Source organism: Pollachius pollachius, assembly GCF_949987615.1.
Source record: "Pollachius pollachius genome assembly, chromosome: 11".
NCBI classification, from domain to species: Eukaryota; Metazoa; Chordata; class Actinopteri; order Gadiformes; family Gadidae; genus Pollachius; species Pollachius pollachius.
This window is the reverse complement of record NC_136944.1, coordinates 20770446-20789742: the sequence shown is the minus strand read 5'-3', so window position 1 is coordinate 20789742 and position 19297 is coordinate 20770446. Positions and strand designations below refer to the sequence as shown.

The 19297-nt window shown below is 53.9% G+C and overlaps 1 protein-coding gene across 8 annotated transcripts in view; it reads right to left on the bottom strand.

The window, feature by feature from the left end:
* The window catches only part of arhgap23a (Rho GTPase activating protein 23a), a 37753-nt gene extending 20556 nt beyond the window's left edge, over window positions 1-17197 (bottom strand). For 6 of the 8 annotated variants that reach the window (XM_079746416.1, XM_079746417.1, XM_079746418.1 and 3 more), the window contains exons 1-7: window positions 15576-17197; window positions 9387-9629; window positions 6300-6324; window positions 5903-5995; window positions 3805-3883; window positions 3069-3123; window positions 1-738 (exon numbers count right to left, since the gene is read on the bottom strand). The exon at window positions 1-738 is cut by the window's left edge and continues 1096 nt beyond it. In XM_079746416.1, coding sequence (XP_079602542.1) covers window positions 1-738; window positions 3069-3123; window positions 3805-3883; window positions 5903-5995; window positions 6300-6324; window positions 9387-9629; window positions 15576-15866 — 1524 coding nt within the window. In that variant the 5' untranslated portion in view covers window positions 15867-17197. Of the gene's footprint in view, window positions 739-1163; window positions 1294-3062; window positions 3124-3804; window positions 3884-5902; window positions 5996-6299; window positions 6325-9386; window positions 9630-15575 lie in introns of those variants that run through there. The other 2 variants (XM_079746422.1, XM_079746423.1) reach the window with 2 other exon arrangements.
* Between the last annotated feature and the right edge of the window lie 2100 nt (window positions 17198-19297).

Genomic DNA, 19297 nt, shown 5'->3' with positions numbered 1-19297 from the left:
GCCCAGCCGGTCCTGGGAGAAGCTGCGGTGGCGTGTCTGCATGCGGCGGCCGGCGCGATCCGTCGGCGGCGGCGGCACCTGGCTGTGGTACCAGTCCGACAGCGCCTGCTGGCAGCGCTGGTCGCCACGGCTACGGCCCTGATGCTGCTGCTGCTGCTGCTGCTGCTGCTGCTGTTGTTGTTGTTGTTGTTGTTGTTGGGGCGGCGGCGGCGGCTGCTGCGTCTGCGGCGGCGGGGGCTTGGGCTGGGGGGGGCTGACCCAGGTCTGCTTGGACCTCCAGGGCGGCGCCTGCACGGAGCCGGCTCCACCCCCGGGGGGGTAGTGCACCTGCAGGGGGCTGGCCAGGAGCCCCCCCGAGGAGGAGGAGGAGGAGTAGGATCGGCCGCGGTGCTGGCCCTGCGGCTGCTGCCCGGTCATGCCGTACTGGATCTCCTCGGTGCGGTGGGCGGGGCTGCTGTGGCCGACGCCGCCCAGCTCGCCGGGGCGGCCGTCCTGCCAGCCGGCGGGGCTGACGGCGGCCGAGCGGTTGTCCAGGGGCGACGAGGGCCCCGAGGAGCCCGGCCAGCGGCTCCAGTTGTCCAGCTGGTTCTGCCCCATGGGGCCCGAGGACGGCGACAGACCCCCCCCGGAGAGGGCCTGGGACCGGCGGGGGTAGCAGGTGGGGGGCGGCGTGGGGAGGTTCTGAGCTTCCCCCGAGTACGGCTCGTTGCCCCTCAGGTAGGCATCCTGGGAGTAGGCCTGTGGGGGGGGGGAGAAGGTCAGTAGGAGGAAGAAAACGATGGGTGGACATCAGCCTCTCTCTCAGGACACAACGACGATGATATGAAAGAATACACACATGCACGCACGCACACAATCTCTCACAGGCACTCATACACGCACACACACACACACTATCTCTCTCACACACACATGCACACTCTCACACACACACACACTCACAAACACACACAAGCACACACACTCACACGCACGCACACACACTCACACACACACACTCCCTAACCAGGAACTCCTTCGACTGAGCCACAGTCTGTCCCCAGGGCAACAAACCCGCCAGGGAGCGAGAGCTCACAACAAGCTCGCCGGTTCCAGAATGTCAACACTACTCAGCACACAGCCGTGCTCAAACACATACGCCAAACAGCGGCAAAAACACTTACTTCTCTGCCCTTCTACGGCCCGGCTGTGTACCGTCTTCCCGTGTTTCGGGAAACAACGTAACAACGAAACGCCGTCGATCCGAACGGCGTGTAAACGGTTCAAAAACAGACTCAAAAGTGGAGAGAAAAGCCTCCGCGCCGACGCTCCTATCTGGCGCACCCGTACTTTAAATGTATGCAAAGCGAGCGAAGCTTTTTGGGAAGTGTTTACCTGGACGACGTAGGCAGTCACCACTAGCAGCAGAAGCAGCGAGTCACGCGAGTCAGCGCACACAGAAATGATCCACTCCAGGCTCCTGCATCCCAGGAGCCCCCCCCACCACCACCCCGACGTCACTGGTACTGCTACCCGGCCTCGCTTCTTTTCACACTCGTAAACACACACACACACTCCCTCTCTCTGTAGTGACACACACACACACACACACGCACGCACACGCACGCACGCACACTGTTGTTCTTTCTTTCCGTCTTCCGTTCTTTCCCTCTCTCCTCTTTCCCCTATTCCCCGGTGTCCCTCCTGTTCTCTCCTTCCTCTCTGACTCTCACAAACTCCCCCTCCCTCTCTCTCTCCCCCTCCCTCCCTCTCTCTCTCTCCCCCTCCCTCTCTCTCTCTCTCCCTTGCTCTTTGTCTCTCTCTCTCTCACCCCACCCTGTGGGAGAGAGCCGAGGGAGGCGCAGGATTGATGATGTCATGCATGGAATGCAGCAGATAGGGGCGTGGCCCAATGGGGAGGAGAGAGAGAGAGAGAGAGAGAGAGAGAGAGAGAGAGAGAGAGAGAGAGAGAGAGAGAGAGAGAGAGAGGGGGGAAGAGGAGGAGGGGCCGGCTATTTAGACGATGGCAGAAGAGCACCCTGTGGCGTGTGTTTTGCCTGCAAGGGACCGGAATGTGTGTGTGTGTGTGTGTGAGTGTGTGTGTGTGTGTGTGTGCGTGCGTGCGTGCATCCGCGTGTGTCTGTGAGTGTCAGTGCGTCCTCGACCTAAGATCCCAGCAGAGCAGTGTGTGTGTGTGTGTGTGTGTGTGCGTGTGTGTGTGCGATGCCGGTGGAGCAGTGTGTGTGTGTGTGTGTGTGTGCGCGCGTGCGCGTGCGTGTGTGTGTGTGTGTGTGTGTGATGCCGGCGGAGCAGTGTGTGTTGAGACACGGCGGGCGTCTGCATCGCCTGGGCTGCCTCTAACAGCAGAGGCCCGCCCCGGCGTGCCCCGTCATGTGGACACGGCGAGAAGCCGCGGAGCAGCCTCGGGTCGGCGGGGCCGTGCCCGGTACGGGCGAGGTGGGGTTGGGCGCGCCCCTCGGGCGCCCGCCCGCCACCCATGCTACGGCGAGGGTTGGAGCGGGGCCACCTCATGAGAGCCTGGTCCTCTTAAAGACAGAGCAGGGAGCCTTTGAGTCACGCTCCGCTCATTCCTGAGCCTCTACGCATTCCTGGAAGATGACAGGGCCAGCGCAAATCCCCCCGGCCGACCCACACGACGCAATCCACTCACCGCGTGTGTGTGTGTGTGTGTGTGTGTGTGTGTGTGTGTGTGCGTGTGTTTTGCACATTGCGACGGCGATGGTGATATCGTGTGTAGGTGTGCGTACGTGGGCGTATGCGGTGACTGTGTTTTTGTTTGTTTTGAGTGTGTGTGTTTGTGTCCGCATATGTGTGGGCGTGTGGTTGTTTGCATATGTGTGTGTGTGTGTGTGTGTGTATAAGTGTTTGTTTTTACATGTTTGTGTGTGTATGTGTGTTTTTGCATATGCCTCATATGTATGAGTGTTTGTTTGTTTGCATTGACGTGTGTGTGTGTGTGTGTGTGTGTGTGTGTGTGTGTGTGTGTGTGTGTGTGTGTGTGTGTGTGTGTGTTTGTGTGTGTGTGTGAGGGGGGGGACGAGTGTGAAAAATATCATACTCACACTTACCAACTGCAGAACATCCTGGTCTTTGGGCATGATGGACAGCTCCAGCACGCTCTCACTGGACAGCGAGGAGGGGCGGGGCATCAGGGCGGAGAGGAGAGCGAATCACACAGAGCGACGGACCACAGGCGGGAATCGAACATGGTTAGCGACCTAGCATGTTTAGCTACCTAGCTGCCCCAGGCAACATTACATTGTACAAGGACGCGATGCTAGCACATTTGATTTCAGAGGCTAATACTGGCTTGATAAAAACATTAAGGCCTACGAAATATACTTTTACAATGTTACTTTAAGTGGGATGGTCGTGGTAGAGGTGAATTTATTATTATTATTATGGTTTTATCCGAAGTGACTTACAATAAGTACATTTTTCAGAAGAAAGAGAAACAATATATATCGCTGTCGATACAGTAAGGATGTTCATAGAACCAAGTCCAAAGCACAAACTATCGCTAGTTCAACCCATTTCCTGTGTACAACAAAGAGTGTACATTAAGTGCCGGGACGTACAATAACAACAAGTAAAATGAATGAATAAAAGTAAAATCGATTAATCACGGTGCACTTTGATTTAGTCTTCATTTCCAGTTTCCCCCTCGTCTCATTCAGAGACAGAACAACTATTGGATTCAGTGTGGTAAATACGCAGTGCTAATTGATGTTTGATTATTGATACCCAGAGAGGGTTCGCCCAGCCAGAGTGCCCTGAACAGAGGAAGGCATCATGACCGCTTACCTGTTCTGGATGAGGGCGATGACCTGGGAGTACGTCTTCCCCAGGATGCTCTCGCCATTGACTTTCACTAAGCGGTCTCCTGTCACACACACACACACACACACACATGCACACGCACACACACACACACACACACACACACACACACAGAGTCAGACCGTCAACGCGGTACTCAAACAGAAGAGGCCAATTGTGTGGAAGAAACTGATGCATATTAAGTCCCTGTAATCAAACCCCTTCTGAAAAACAGTGAATTCAACCTCATGCTGTTTTTAATACTGAGTGACAGCAGGGGGCCCAGTGTGTGTGTGTGTGTGTGTGTGTGTGTGTGTGTGTGTGTGTGAGTGTGTGTGTGTGTGTGTGTGTGTGTGTGTGTGTGTGTGTGTGTGTGTGTGTGTGTGTGTGTGTGTGTGTGTGTGTGTGTGTGTGTGTGTGTGTGTGTGTGTGTGTGTTCATCTGTGTTTCTCTGTGTTTCTTCTAGCTTGAACGATGAGACCTGGGGTTGTATTTGACATTTATAACGGGTATACATACCTCACTGAAATGTGTGTGCGTGTGTAGGTGTGCTCAATGTGTGGTGTTGAGTGTGTGCCGGTGTAGATATGTGCATGCCTGCGTACATACATTGACCAGTAAAGTGATTTTCAGATCATTAGACCGAACCAGCTAACAACGATGCCTTAGACTCCCCTTATAATCAACAGTGACTCGTCAAACATCTCCAAACCCCGGCGTTATTGCCTCTGCGCTGATAGAAATACACAGCGGCCGTCACAGGTTAATGATCCCATCAACGTGACGCCCCAGTCTGTTGATGTTATTGTGCATCGTGTTGCCTTGCATGGACGAGTAGCGTGAAAATGCGGTTTTGGCAGCGCCCCAGCGGAGGAATGCTGGCTTTGCGAAGCAGCAAGACACAACAGGAACACTGGAATACTTCAATAGCTCTGTCCCAATCATCGCAATCTAGAGATGTGATGGGACGTCTCGGCCAGGCAGCGCCATTACCGCCGCGTTATTAAAAAAAAAAGCTGTTGTGATGTGATCTACAGGTCAAGGTGGATGGATACCATTTAGTACGTAGAAATGGTTTGGGGTTTGGAGTGTCATAAATATATGGCCCTTTGAGACTGCACCTTTGGTTAAGGGCTATACAAATAAAATGTAATTTAATTGAATCGAATTGAAAGAGTGTTAGTTCCGATTGTCGCTGTGGTGAGTGCGCTAACAGCGCAAGAGAAGGTTTATATTTGCGAGAGAATACCTTTTTAAATACATAGACAGCTGTGTGTTACTGTGCCTGTTGGAATTGATGCATCAGAGGACAGAAAAAGGAACAGGAATCACAAGATGACATGTCCGTTCTCTGCTCTATCTCTCTGACTCACTTCGGTCATCTTGTTAACATTTTCCCGTCACTATCAGTCAATACATTTCAGTTTGCTATGTTAAAACACTTTGTTAATATCATTTTTTAAAAGGTGCAGTAAAAAATGATTTTTATTACCAGGCATTAATACTTGTGTGGGCAGGTACAAATTCAATGAAATTGAGAAATGGATTCAAATGCAGTCTCCTCTTAAACCCCCGCTTAAAATGTCATGTTTGTGTACGTGTGTGTACTTTGTGTGTTCATATGTGTGCACATTTTTGTGTACTTTGTGTGTGTCCATGTGTGTATCAATATGTGCATACATGTTTTGTTTATATGCCTACGTTCATGTGTGTTCATGTGTGTGTACACGTGTGTGTTCATGTGTGTGTACACGTGTGTGTTCATGTGTGTGTACATGTGTGTGTTCATGTGTGTGCACACGTGTGTGTTCATGTGTGTGCACACGTGTGTGTTCATGTGTGTGTTCATGTGCGTGTACATGTGTGTGTTCATGTGTGTGTTCATGTGTGTGTACATGTGTGTGTTCATGTGTGTGTACACGTGTGTGTTCATGTGTGTGTGCACACGTGTGTATTCATGTGTGTGTACACGTGTGTGTTCATGTGTGTGTACACGTGTGTGTTCATGTGTGTGTACACGTGTGTGTTCATGTGTGTGTACACGTGTGTGTTCGTGTGTGTGTGTGTGTGTGTGTGTGTTTACCTGCACACAGGCCTGCCTGATGGGCCGGGCCCCTCTCTCTCACATTCTTCACAAAGATAGTGTCCATGGGCTCCAGACGGCTCCTCTGGTACCCTGGAGGGCGGGAACACAACCGGGGCCTCAGCGCTCGACAGACGACAGCACTACAGCCGCCCAATGAGGCGGGACTAAGGGCACATGATTGATATGGTTGATTCGGCCGCTGCAGTACCCTTTAGTGGCCAGCAGTGGGAGCACTGAGGCTGTGGAGGGGAGCTTTGTGTGTGTGTGTGTGTGTGTGTGAGTGAGTCGGGGGGTGGGGGGTGTATTCTAGTAGTGTGGGTGATGTCATCGGGGGGGCCTGCTCTCCGTCAGTGTAAATGGAATATTACGAGAGGTAGCAGGGTCGATTACTTACCCTTTCCATTCCCGTTCTCCTCATCCTGCACAGGAGAGAGAGAGAGAGGGAGAGAACAAGACAGACAGAGAGAGACAAAGAGAAAAACATAGAGAGTTAACGATCCAATTCTATCTGACTGATCTGTGTACGTGCGTTTGCGTGTCCGTGTGCGTCTGCGTGTCGGCGTGTGTGTACGCTACAGCGTGTATTCCTGGTTTTCTTCCAGGAGTCAATGCGTGTTTGGGCGGAGGATTGCCACTTTCAACACATTCCTTCATGTCCTTTTATAATTCGACAGGACTTTCTCTTTACGAGTGTCGACACACGTGCCAGTGATACCAGTCACTGGTATCACTGGCACTGGCCCATGAACCTCCACAGGTCCCCCTGAGTCTCTGCAGTGTGGCGGGCTGGTGTGTGCCTCCAGCGGGAGTCTCTCTGTGTGTGTAACCAGGCTGACTGTTATGGCCGCCAAGGGACTGCCCTGTATACCTCTCAGGTCGGACCCTCTCGTACAGAACGATGATGTCATGGGCTAAAGCAAACACACACACACACACACACACACACACAAACACAAACACGCACAGCTGCGCTAACATGCACAGGACTGCACACAAACACCTGCGCGCGCGAGCAAACACACACACACACACACACACACACACACACACACAACCATACGTGCACACACACAGCTGAGTTGACAGTTTGGGGTGGGGGGCTTTAGGCCGCGCTGAGTGGGCTCATTCCAGGATCCGCACACAATGATGGGGGGTTTACAGGCAGAGACAGAAGCACCGCCCCCCCCCTCCAGGGTAGAGTTAGGACCCCCGGACCCCACTGTACACCCTCTTAACCCAACCATCTGAGTCTGATTTCAGGGGGCAAGACGACAGACCTAAGAGCTCGTCCCAGAGGGAGTGATGTAATAACGAAGCAGATTTTGGGCCTCCAAAAAACAAATGGCGGCAATAACCTGCGCTTCCCAGCAAAGACCGCCAATGTTAAAGCTCGGCGTCATCTGAGCTCGCTTCATCTCCCCGTCTGTGGGCTACGAGATAAACTGCATTTGTTTTGCTTAAGGCCGCCTGCGGACATCGGGGATCGAATCTGCGGCCCTTTCGCCGTTCTTTAGCCAGCGGTCTCGCCAGCGGGGCTGCTCCGGTAGCAACCGGTTTGTTAGCGGTACGGGGGGGGGGGTGGTAGTCCTGGAAGAATGAACTGAGGTCAGGTGGAGACGAGACAATGGCCGCCCGAGTGCCAAGGTCTGGACGGCAGAAGCACTGGGCCTGTTGTTGTCATGGTGTCGCCACGGCAGCGCCCGGCCGTCGGTGCGTGGTACTCGCACAAGACAACTGAATCCATTCACCCCCCCCCCTCCCAACCCTAACCCTACCCCCCCCGTCTCTGCAGCTGCTGCAACTGGACAGGGCCAAAAATGGCGGGAGGGGGGTGGTAATAAAAGACTGGCCTTGTTTAGCATTGGCTCACGCCGCCCGTCCCCACCACCACCCCTCTCCCCTCCAAGAGCACCACCACCAGCACCGTCCCCACCACCACCAGCACCGTCCCCACCACCACCACCAGCCCTTCACACGGTGACCCCACCACCAGGAGACATCTTCCACGGGCCTGATAAGACAATGGCCCGGCTACAAGGAGAACCGACGCAGACCTCGGGACGCGATGGGGTCCGACGTTGGCACTGAAACAAACAGTTTGCTTTCCCCCCCCCGGTCTCTCGCCAGAACTAGCAGCCTGTGAGCATCGCCGGGAATTCAACGCGCGTGCTGTTGTGTGTTGTGTTGTGTGAGCGAAGTGGATCACAGATCGGATGTGTGCGGTCGCGAGCGTTTCGGTGGCTTGTGTATTTTTGTGTGCGACTGAAAATAGAGAAGGAGAAAGTATGTGTGTTCTTTTAGAAACAGAAACAAAATGCAAGCTTAGACCTTTTGCTTGAGGTCTGAATGGAAGCACTCTATAAATGTTACCTCTTATGGTTGCTTTGTTTGGCAAGGACGGCAATTTACAGCGTGTTTGCCCTTTCAAAATTACTTTTAATCATTTAAATAAAAGGGCTGGCTTGACAGAATGAAATACGGGCGTGTTATCAGGCTTCTCTCCATGCTACAGATTGGGTTGGTTCCCCCTGATCTCTTTCAAAACTCTGTCTTTAAAAACAAGCCACATGGTTCTGCTTCCTGTTGTGATCCTCACTGGTTTCTTGTTCCTAATCCAGTGGAATGTCAAGATTAAGACCAGTCCGTTGATAACACCTGAACCTGTGGCCATTTGTTTGTGGCTGTCCATATGAGTGGCCTCCAACCGTCGTCCATGTCATGTAGATCTACGTCAATTGGGATGTCAAAATAAGGCCAAATTTATTTTTTTCACATAATGATAAAGATTAAAGGAGATTTGTTGAAATGTTTCTGGACAAAAATATAATAAAATCATTTGCATTTTTCTCAATGGTAAATGAAAAAGTCATGTTAACAATAGTTTTTCTTTTTCTCACTCATGTTAGGAATAGTTTTTTTTACCTTCAGTACAATTTCCTTTTTATGATTATGATTCAGTTTTTCTTGCACTTGGAGGATTGAAAAGATTCTTAGATGGAGGAGGGGTCGGGAAGGGGGCGAGATAATTGGTAACCATGACAAATGAGTCATTGTTTTGGTTGGAAACAATTTGTATCATGACAAACATTTCCACAAAAACGCCTACGTCCTTCCTTTTTCTTTTTTCTACAATCTATTTGAGTCCATCGCTACGACCGTCTCAAGGGACCGGGGACAATTCCAAATCATTAAAGTTTAAAGTTCCCCCACCAAAACTTGTCTCCCATCATTTGTCTTTTGAGTATCATTGAGACATTTTCACTTAAACACGGTGGAGATTGCCTTCATTTCAGAAGCTGAATGTCCATCTCAAAGACAGGGAAAACCTACAGGAACCGCGTCATATAGAACTCAAACGACCCCTAAAGTTATCCGCCAGCAACAGCCTCAAACTTTAATTTCAGTGTGTTCTAAGGGGCTTCTGGTCGGAGCCTCCGGTCGGAGGCTCCGGTCGGAGGCCTCTCCCCCAGCGGTGACCCACCTTGAGGCTGGTCTGCAGGGCCGACTCCGGGGGGTACACGATGAAGTGGCGCAGCGTGAAGCCGAACCCCTGGGAGGTTTTCCGGAGGAGCAGGGTCCGCGGGCCGTGCCAGGCCATGCCTCCACCTCCTCCACCGCCTCCTCCTCCTCCTCCTCCTCCCCCTCCGTCTCTCCCTTGGCACGTCGCCATGGCCGGCCGGGGGTTGTCACTGGTCGAGGGCAGACCATCCCTCCTCCCGTTACCCTGGAGACGGACAGAGCAACACACAGGCAGGTTAGCAGAGAGGCACCGAGAGTTCGGAGGAACGAGTCGCGTTGCTTGTTTCCAATCATGAGTCGGCTTTTATTAAATTATCCAATTAGACGTTACAATGTCATGCGTCACGTTAAAGTCTCACCACTGGCGATCGTTAGAAATTAAATCTGCGTGTTTTGTTGCTGAAAAGCAGCTGTGTCATGATTCAGTCGAGATGATTCAGTTACAAGGATCTGAATTGTCAGAAATGTACCAAAAACACTCACATTTGTGAAGCGATAAGCAGAAAATATAAATGGTAAATGGACTGCATTTATACAACCAGTGGTCACTCAAAGCGCTTTGCAATCATTGCTCAACATTCATCCATTCATGCACACACTCACACCGACGGCGGGGTCAACCATGCAAGGCGACAGTCAGCTAGTTGGGAGCAGTAAGGGTGAGGTGTCTCGCTGAGGGACAACTCGATACTCAGCTAGGAGGATCCGGAGATCAAACTAGCAACCTTCAGGTTACCAGCCAACCCGCTCTACCTCCTGAGCCACATGCCGCTCCATATAAACATTTTCGCTGAAAGAAATGTGTGTCAAAATAGACATTCACCCATGGTGCTGCAGCGATCAACACCTAACCCCAGCCAGGCCCGGCGCCCAGACAGAACTCAATGCCCATGTGACCGGCCTGCATTGACCTGTGTCTGGTTCCACCACCCCAGACCCGGGCTGACATGTGCCACCGGGCTCCATTAGAGGCAGCCAGTGAGGGCACACTGAGAGACCAACAGTGACATCACATTTATTTTTACTCGGAAGCTGAGTAAACAACCCCCCCCCCCCCTTCTCCATCACAGACCAATGAGAACTGTCACCCGGGTGCTGCCATCATGACCCACTTAAACTGTGTTTGGTCAGGTTGGGTCCAGCCTGGGGCCAATCCTGACCAAACACACAGGAGGGAGTGGGGGGGGGGGGGGGGGGGGGGGGGGTGGAATGCCAGTAGGTCAGGTGATCTCTGACAGGACAGAACAGGAGAGAACATACTGCATTGACAAGACCTGACTGTTTACAGATGGTGTGTTGGAATTCATTAATTAATAGGTTTACACATGTGTCGAGTACGAGAGGTGTTTTATACCAGTCCTCACACACACACACACACACACGAAACACACACACACACACACACACACACACACACACACACACGACCTGGACGGCCCACATGCATTGCACTGCATAACAACAGGAAGTGGCAGTGTCGGAGGCAGGAAGTGCGGTAGCAGGGCAGGGCAACCACCAGCTGCTCCCCAGCTGAGAGCTCTCTGGGACCCCTTCAGACACACACACACACACACACACACACACACACACACACACACACCCTCCACCCTTATCCTGTCCATGCGTGGCTCTGGCCTCCATTCAGAGTGTGTTGGTTTTGACAGCGCCTGTGTGTGTGTGTGTGTGTCTCCTGGGCTTTAGCAGCAGCCAGGGACCAGGGGCTATGGATTCACACCTCAGCTGGAGCCCCAGCGAGACGAAGGCCTCCACCGGGCGGTCGGCTGCCCCCGGAACAGGGCTCTCACGTGGGACGAGGGGGCTAGAGGACAAGGAGACGCATGGAGGAAAGAAAGCTGAGGGCCCGAATGAAGTGATCGAAAGAGAGGAGAAAGAAGGGCAGAGAGAGAGAGAGAGAGAGAGAGGGAGAGAGAGGGAGGGGAGAGTACACGCAGGGACTGGGGTGGAGGAGTGAGGGAAGGCGGGAAGGGGGGAGGAGGGAGGGGTTAAGGGATGGAAGAGGCTGAATGAATTCCTCGGAGGGAGTGGTGTGGCTGAGGCATGTTAAAACACACAGCTTTCAACGGGGGGGGGGGGGGGCTGTAAAGAGGAAGAAAGCCGGGGGTGAATGTGGACTGAGAGAGAGAGAGAGAGAGAGAGAGAGAGAGCGCAGAGCCAGGCTCCTGCAAGCCGGGTCGGACCGCATGGCCCCTCCCGGTGCAGGGAGCCCCAGAACCCTGTGATTAGAACGCACGCCGGGACCGGGCCGCTCCGAGCCAGCACCCGCCCTCCTCGCTCGCCCCTATACGTCACGAGGAACGAGGCCGGACCTGGCGGCCACGCGACGCCGCTCCGACACGCTGACCTCCGACACGCTGACCTCCGACCCCCCTTTGTATTCTTTATACCTGCGCCTGGGGGACCTCCTAGGCCCTGTGTGTGTGTCTCTCTCTCTCGCTCGCTCTCTCTCTCTCTCTCTCTCTCTCTCTCTCTCTCTCTCTCTCCGTGTCCCAGTGCTCTTTAAACGAGGAGAAAGCGAACTAGACTTGCGGACAGGCGCTTCGGCCCCTCTTCTCTCTCTCTCTCTCTCTCTCTCTCTCTCCTCTCTCCTCTCTCCTCCCCCCTCTCTCCTCTCTCCTCTCTCCTCTCTCCTCCCCCCTCCCCCTCTCTCTCCTCTCTCCTCTCTCCTCTCCCCTCTCTCCTCCCCCCTCTCTCCTCTCTCCTCCCCCCTCTCTTTTCTCTCCTCCCCCTCCCCCCTCTCTCCTCCCCCCTCTCTCCTCCCGCCTCTCTCCTCTCTCCTCCCCCCTCCCCCCTCTCTCCTCCCCCCTCCCCCCTCTCTCCTCTCTCCTCCCCCCTCTCTCCTCTCTCCTCCCCCCTCTCTCCTCCCCCCTCCCCCCTCCCCCCTCTCTCCTCTCTCCTCTCTCCTCTCCCCTCTCTCCTCCCCCTCTCTCCTCTCTCCTCTCTCCTCTCCCCTCTCTCCTCCCCCCTCTCTCCTCTCTCCTCCCCCCTCTCTCCTCTCCCCTCTCTCCTCCCCCCTCTCTCCTCCCCCCTCTCTCCTCTCTCCTCCCCCCTCCCCCCTCCCCCATCTCTCCTCTCTCCTCCCCCCTCTCTCCTCTCCCCTCTCTCCTCCCCCCTCTCTCCTCCCCCCTCTCTCCTCTCACCTCCCCCCTCCCCCTCTCTCCTCCCCCTCCCCCCTCTCCCCTCTCTCCTCCCCCCTCTCTCCTCTCTCCTCCCCCCTCCCCCCTCTCTCATCCCCCTCTCTCCTCCCCCTCCCCCTCTCTCCTCTCTCCTCCCCCCTCTCTCCTCCCCCTCTCTACTCTCTCCTCCCCCCTCCCCCCTCTCTCCTCCCCCCTCTCTCCTCTCACCTCTCTCCTCTCTCCTCCCCCCTCTCTCCTCCCCCCTCTCTCCTCTCTCCTCCCCCCTCCCCCTCCCCCCTCTCTCCTCCCCCCTCCCCCCTCTCTCCTCCCCCCTCCCCCCTCTCTCTCCTCTCTCCTCCCCCCTCCCCCCTCTCTCCTCTCTCCTCTCTCCTCCCCCCTGCCCCCTCTCTCCTCTCACCTCTCTCCTCCCCCCTCTCTCCTCCCCCCTCCCCCCTCCCCCCTCTCCCCCCCCCCCCCCTCCCCCCTGTCTCCTCTCTCCTCTCTCCTCTCTCCTCTCTCCTCTCTCCTCTCTCCTCTCCCCACAGCGGACTGGACACACTGTCTAACCGGCGGGACTGTTGGAAACATTCCTCTGTGGGTTCTGGTCAGAAGTCTTCGGGAGCTCTTGGCTGCTCCCGGGAAAGGACAGAACTAGGAAAAGGTCCATCCAGTGAGAGTAGGAGAGGGTGCCCAGTTTAACTGCTGTCTCTACTTGTGGGGTGATGGAAACGTATACTCATCCAAGGAAATCTCCTCAAGATGTGAAAGGGTTCATGGTCATGTTGTACCTTCAATCTGGGTCTTTCCCTGTGTGTGTGTGTGTGTGTGTGTGTGTGTGTGTGTGTGTGTGTGTGTGTGTGTGTGTGTGTGTGTGTGTGTGCGAATTCCTTCATGTCAAGTTGACGGCTGACTTACTCCTGCTTATATTTTTTTATCGAGCTACTGTCGAGATAAACGATCCTTAGCTTTTTTCCATTATAGTTTAAAAAGTAGACCAAAAGATTTAGTTTTAACAATCTTGTATCTACCAAAGCAATGGTTTAGTTTTCCACCAAAGGACAGAATATCCAATATATAAAACAATATGCATAAGCAGTGTGGGTTCTGATTCAATTTAGCCTATAACCACACATTTAAGGCAACGAGGCTCAGTATCAATCGCTTATTGTCTCACAGCGCGAGCTAGCAGCTAGATACACACATACACACACACACACACACACACACACACACACACACACACACACACACACACACACACACACACACACTAACCAGACCAAATGGGCTGGTGCCGCCCAACCTAAACAATGCTCTTCAAACAGCTGAGGGCTGCAACCTGTATGAAAAGTGAGGCTTTAGACAGAACACACACACACACACAAACACAAACACACACACACACGGCAGGCCTTTGAGCCAGCACTGACAGAGAGAGAGAGAGAGAGAGAGAGAGAGAGAGAGAGAGAGGTGTATCTATAAGCCTCCTACCTCCCAGGTGATGGAGACGATGGCCAGGTCACACTAGTAACAGCCCTATTGGCTACCATTCACAGACCGCACCGTCACTAACACCCCTGACACACAGATAACCCCCATGGTACGGAGAGATAATTAATAAAACACACACAATCACGCACACACACACACACACACACGCACACAATCACAAACACACACAATCACAAACCGAGCCTCATTAACAGGCTCCTGTCCTTTTCATAACCAGCTTATCGAAAAGTGTGAATTACAGTGTGTCTGTGTGTGTGTGTGTGTGTGTGTGTGTGTGTGTGTGTGTGTGTGTGTGTAACGTGTCTACATGTGCATTGTGTACTAAGGAACCGGTTTGCCTCTTCTGGCCCTACTGGCGTGCCGGCCGACAGTTGATGATGTCATATCAGTCAAACAGGGTTTCATAGCTCTACCCCTCAGCAGGGAGAGTTATCACAAACCAACACCACCACAACCAGTACCACCACTACCCTCACCACCACCCCCACTGCCAGCATTGTCATCATCACCGTCATCCTCATCGTCACAGAGACCACGAATAACACAAATCTCTCTTTGAAGAAGTCACACCCTCAATTGTGATACTGAGCAATGAAAGGAATCTCACTCGTGTCGTTAAACGTTCAAACTTTCCCAATATGGCACAGTGTTCAGAATGTGCCCCCAACCAGTCCATCGGGATGGGGCTCTTGTTTTAAAACACGTGTGCTAATTGCTCTTTGTTAGAGCGTTCGTCGCAGAGCCGGTGGGATTGTTGTTGATTCATTAACCAGTTCATCCGGTGGCGCCCGACGCGTTTTACTGGATCGGCGCTCCGAACGCCGCGTTCCTCTCTCTCTGCTCCCGCAACACGCTAATCCACACTCTGGAAACAGAACGGGCCAGAGACAGATCTATCCACGTCATCACATCGTACAGCGACACACACACACACAGACACACACACACACACACACACACACACACCGCTTGAAAACATAAAAACACAAAATCTCAATGTTGGTTGCAATGACCTGCAGTCTCGGTTGAGGAGATGCCTGTACAGTGTGTGTGAGTGTGTGTGTGTGGTTATTGGTGTGTGTGTCTTTGTGTGTGCGGTGCATGTAAGGGGGGGGGTTGTGGGGGTGGCGTTCAGTCCCACATTTTTCTGCCTCCTTCCCGCTGTCTTAAGCCGCCACTTATCCCTGCTTCATCCTCCTTTAGCCACTCATTAGCATCCCGCTCCGAGTGCAGAACTGTCTGGAACGCCGGCAACGCCACCCTGAGAATCACCCTGAGTTTGCGGGACCCGTCCCCGTAACACACCTCCTGTCACACAGGAAACCGATACAACTGCTGCGGTACCCCCCCACCCCCGAACAACAAAGGGTTGCCATTGGTCAGTGCAACGGTTCCTTTCAAAGATCGATCCATAACCTACAGATGCATCATGGGTAACGAAAGACCTCGGCCGTCCAGTGAGAACGCAGCGATACCCCCGCCCTGAGAACGTGAAGTTATCTTACCATCGGCCAATCGGGGGGCAGGCCGACCCTGTTGGTCTGACCGTGCCCGCCGCCACCACTGCCGGCGGCCAGGTGCATGCTGGGAATCGTAGGCGAGGCCGCCCGGCCGCCGATGGCAGCGCCGCGGAGCACGGCCAGCCAGATGCAGCGGGGCTCCGGGGAGCTGCAGTCCACCCCCACCGGGTTCTGGAAGCTCCAGTCAGGCCCCGCCGTGGGAGCGGGGCCCGGGAGCATGGCGGCGGGCATCTGGGAACGCCGGTCTCTCACGTCCGCATACCTTCCTGCCCACATGAGCCAATCACGCGCCGGCAGCTGCAGCGGAACCGGCGGTGAGGAGCAGTTGGTTCCGAAAACGGCAGGGTTTTTTCGAGGTTCCGAGCGGAACGTTTTTCCCCTCTGGTTTGAGTTCAAATGGCGGCGGTTCCCTGTTTCGGCCGTTCTCCGTTACATCGTTGATTCCACCGAAAAAGTGTTGGTTCCGACTTTGCTTTTCACTGCCCGACAAGTTGTGGTTCCGTCCGTCAGTCCGTCTGCCACCGAGGACCTCTGAGAGCACCGCAGCAGCGCTCAGCTCTCCAGGACAGGAAGATGTATGTCTTCATTAGAAAAGTCCCGTGTGGTGGGGTGGTACATCGTCTCACACACACACACACACACACACACACTGTCAATTTGAGGTGAGGTTCCCAAGGCGACGGACGCCAAAGCAGAAGGACTCCAGGGGACCAGATGTAGGCACAAGTGCGTGTGAGTGTGTGTGTGTGTGAGAGTGTGGGGGCATTCGCGTGCAGTTGCTTGGAAAACGGTCAGGCTGACGATCAGACAGACCGGAGGAGTGTCTGTCGTGCACACGAAACCAACTCTGTCCAAAGAAAACACCCAGAAGCACTCACTTAACCCTCCCACACTCTCTCCCCCTCTTTCTCTCAAACCTCAAACTCCCTTTATCCCTCTGCCACAATACTCTAACCTTACCTCTCGCTCTCTCTCTGTTATGTCCAATTGTATTGTCCTCTCTCTCTCTCTCTCTCTCTCTCTCTCTCTCTCTCTCTCTCTTGTCACTTTCAGAATCAGCCGATCTTTGCGTCCTTCCGTCACTTTCTCATCCTTTTGCTTTCCGTTCTGATGTCAGATCAATCCCGAAGAAAATGAAGCCACAACGACCACGACGACGAAGGCGGCAGCAACAACCAGTCAGGAACCAAAAAACATTCCGGGGGGGGCATGGGTCAGAGTCCAAAGGGCCCGCTTGGTGCCGGTTCCACAGAGGGCCAGTGGCGGGGGTCTTCAGTCCAGAGAAGAGGCAGCTTTATAGACCACATGCTCCACATCACCGACGCCAGGTTTCGGTTCCCCACAGCTCCCGTACTTCCAGTGTGGCCGAGGGTCCAGGAAGGGGCTCCATGTCATCAGTGAGCCAGCGGTGGCGATCGGAGGCCGATCCACGGGGACCTACGCTGGATCAGATGAGCTGGGGCCGCTTCGTTCCTCCTGTTGCTGCCTCCTGGTCTACTGTCCTCTATTGTACTGAGCAGCCGAGAGCCAGGCAGCATGTGGGCTGTGTGTGTGTGTTTGTGTATTGAACGGGTGTGTGTTTGTGTGTGTGTGTGTGTGTGTGTGTGTGTGTGGTGATGTGGTAGAGACACAGTGACAGGACTGTCTGTGATCCCTTTTTTTGCTCAGCTCAACAAAGCCGCCTCCCCTCCGCTGCCCTCCCCCCTCAGCTTTCTCTCTACCTCCCTCTCTCTACCTCTCTCTCTCTCTCTCTCTCTCTCTCTCTCTCTCTCTCTCTCTCTCTCTCTCTCTCTCTCTCTCTCCCCCACACACACAGAAACACACACACACACACACACACACACACACACACACACACACACACACAAGAAACACAAACTTTAGACATTCTTTTGAGGCAGCACCGGAGAAACTTAACAGAGTGGCTCTAAATGGTTGGGGGCCACGCCCATTGAGGGCCCCTCTCCCGACGCCCCCCACTCACCACACACACACACACACACACACACACACAGTTCTCACCCAACAGCGGGGGGGCCAGCGTAGATGTGAAAGCGGCGTGCAGGTGGGCATGTTGTTCCCTCTCCATCAGCGGCAAGACTGACTCACACACTCGCATACTCTCCGAGACAGAAACACACACACATACAAACACACACACACACATCCGCTGGCGACAGCAACAGACAGGTTTCACCTGCCACACAGCTGGGCAAGCACAGACACGACCAGACGGGCCTTCAACCCTGCACGTGCGCACGTGCAAAACGCACACACACACACACACACACACACAGGTAAAGGCACAACCCCACGCGCACACACACACGGGTTGTAGCCTCCAGATACGGTCGGCTTTAGCGACAACAATGAACGGCGACGGGCTGGAAGGCTTTGAAGAGTTTGGTTCACTTGGTCGGACGGGGGTTAGGACTCACACGCACGCCCACAGCTGAGCACATAGCAGCCCTCCCTGCTCCCGGAGACGTGGACACACACATACGCACACACACACGCACACACACGGTTTGATTCAGTCATCAGAAAGGAGTATAAATATACCTAGCTGTGTAATTAGCCTTCTCATAAAGTCACACGTGTTTCTGTGCTCAAGCGTGTGTGTGTGTGTGTTTGAGTGTGTGTGTGTGTGTGTGTGTGCACGTGTATGTGTGTTTGTGTGTGTGTGTGCACGAGTGATCGTGTGTGTGTGTGTGTCTGAGTTTCATTGTGCACATGTGTGTTTGTGTGCAAATGTTCAAGTATCTATGTGTTTGAGCGCGTGTGTGTGTGTGTGTGTGTATGTCTGTGAGTGCGTGTGCGCATGCTCTTATGTGTGTGTGTGTGTGTGTGTGTGTGTGTGTGTGTGTGTGTGTGTGTGTGTGTGTGTGTACGCGCGCACGCCTCTATGCTAGGGAAACCACGTCGGAGAGATCTGTTGAGTCTGTGGTCAGCCGTGAGGTCTGGGCTGAGCGCTAGCGTGCGTAGCCTAGCCGCCCGCCGGGGCCTCGCTCCGCGGGAGGTCCGGCTCCCCTCGACGGAGCGGGAGAACGTTCCGGACACGGAATCAGGGCTCACGGATCAGCCCGCACAACCTGCTCGCGGACATCCCAGCGCTACCTCGTACATATTTTGGAGCAGGCAGGCAGAGAAACCGGAATAGGATTTCAAACTGACGGATATGTGCGTGTAAGTGTAAGTGCATGTGTGTGTGTTTTTGTGTGAGCGTGTGTGTGTGTGCGTGTGCGTGTGTGCATGTGCGTGTGTGTGTGTGTGTGTGTGTGTGTGTGTGTGACGATGAGGCCAACTGACAAACGAGTGTTCCTTCAAGCCCGCCGTCTAATACAGGTTCTGACTGGAAGCCAAAGAGTAAATTTAATTACAGTTTGAGTTGATCTTAATGCGTTGGAGCACTCGACTATTCAACCTATTGAAATCCTCGGAGAGACCATCTCTGGTGTCTCTTCCTGCCTGTCTCTCTCCCCTGACCCGCGGACGAGAGGAGGGTGAGCATGAAGGGAAGAAGAGGGCGGAGACCCGAGAAGGTATTGAGTTACATTTCACACAGCCAACACTGTTTAAACAGCCAGCAACCGAGCAACACATGAACAAACACAGACGCAGACACACACACACACACACACACACACACACACACACACACACACACACACACTCACAAGCACAGTTACTGAGGCATGCCTACACTA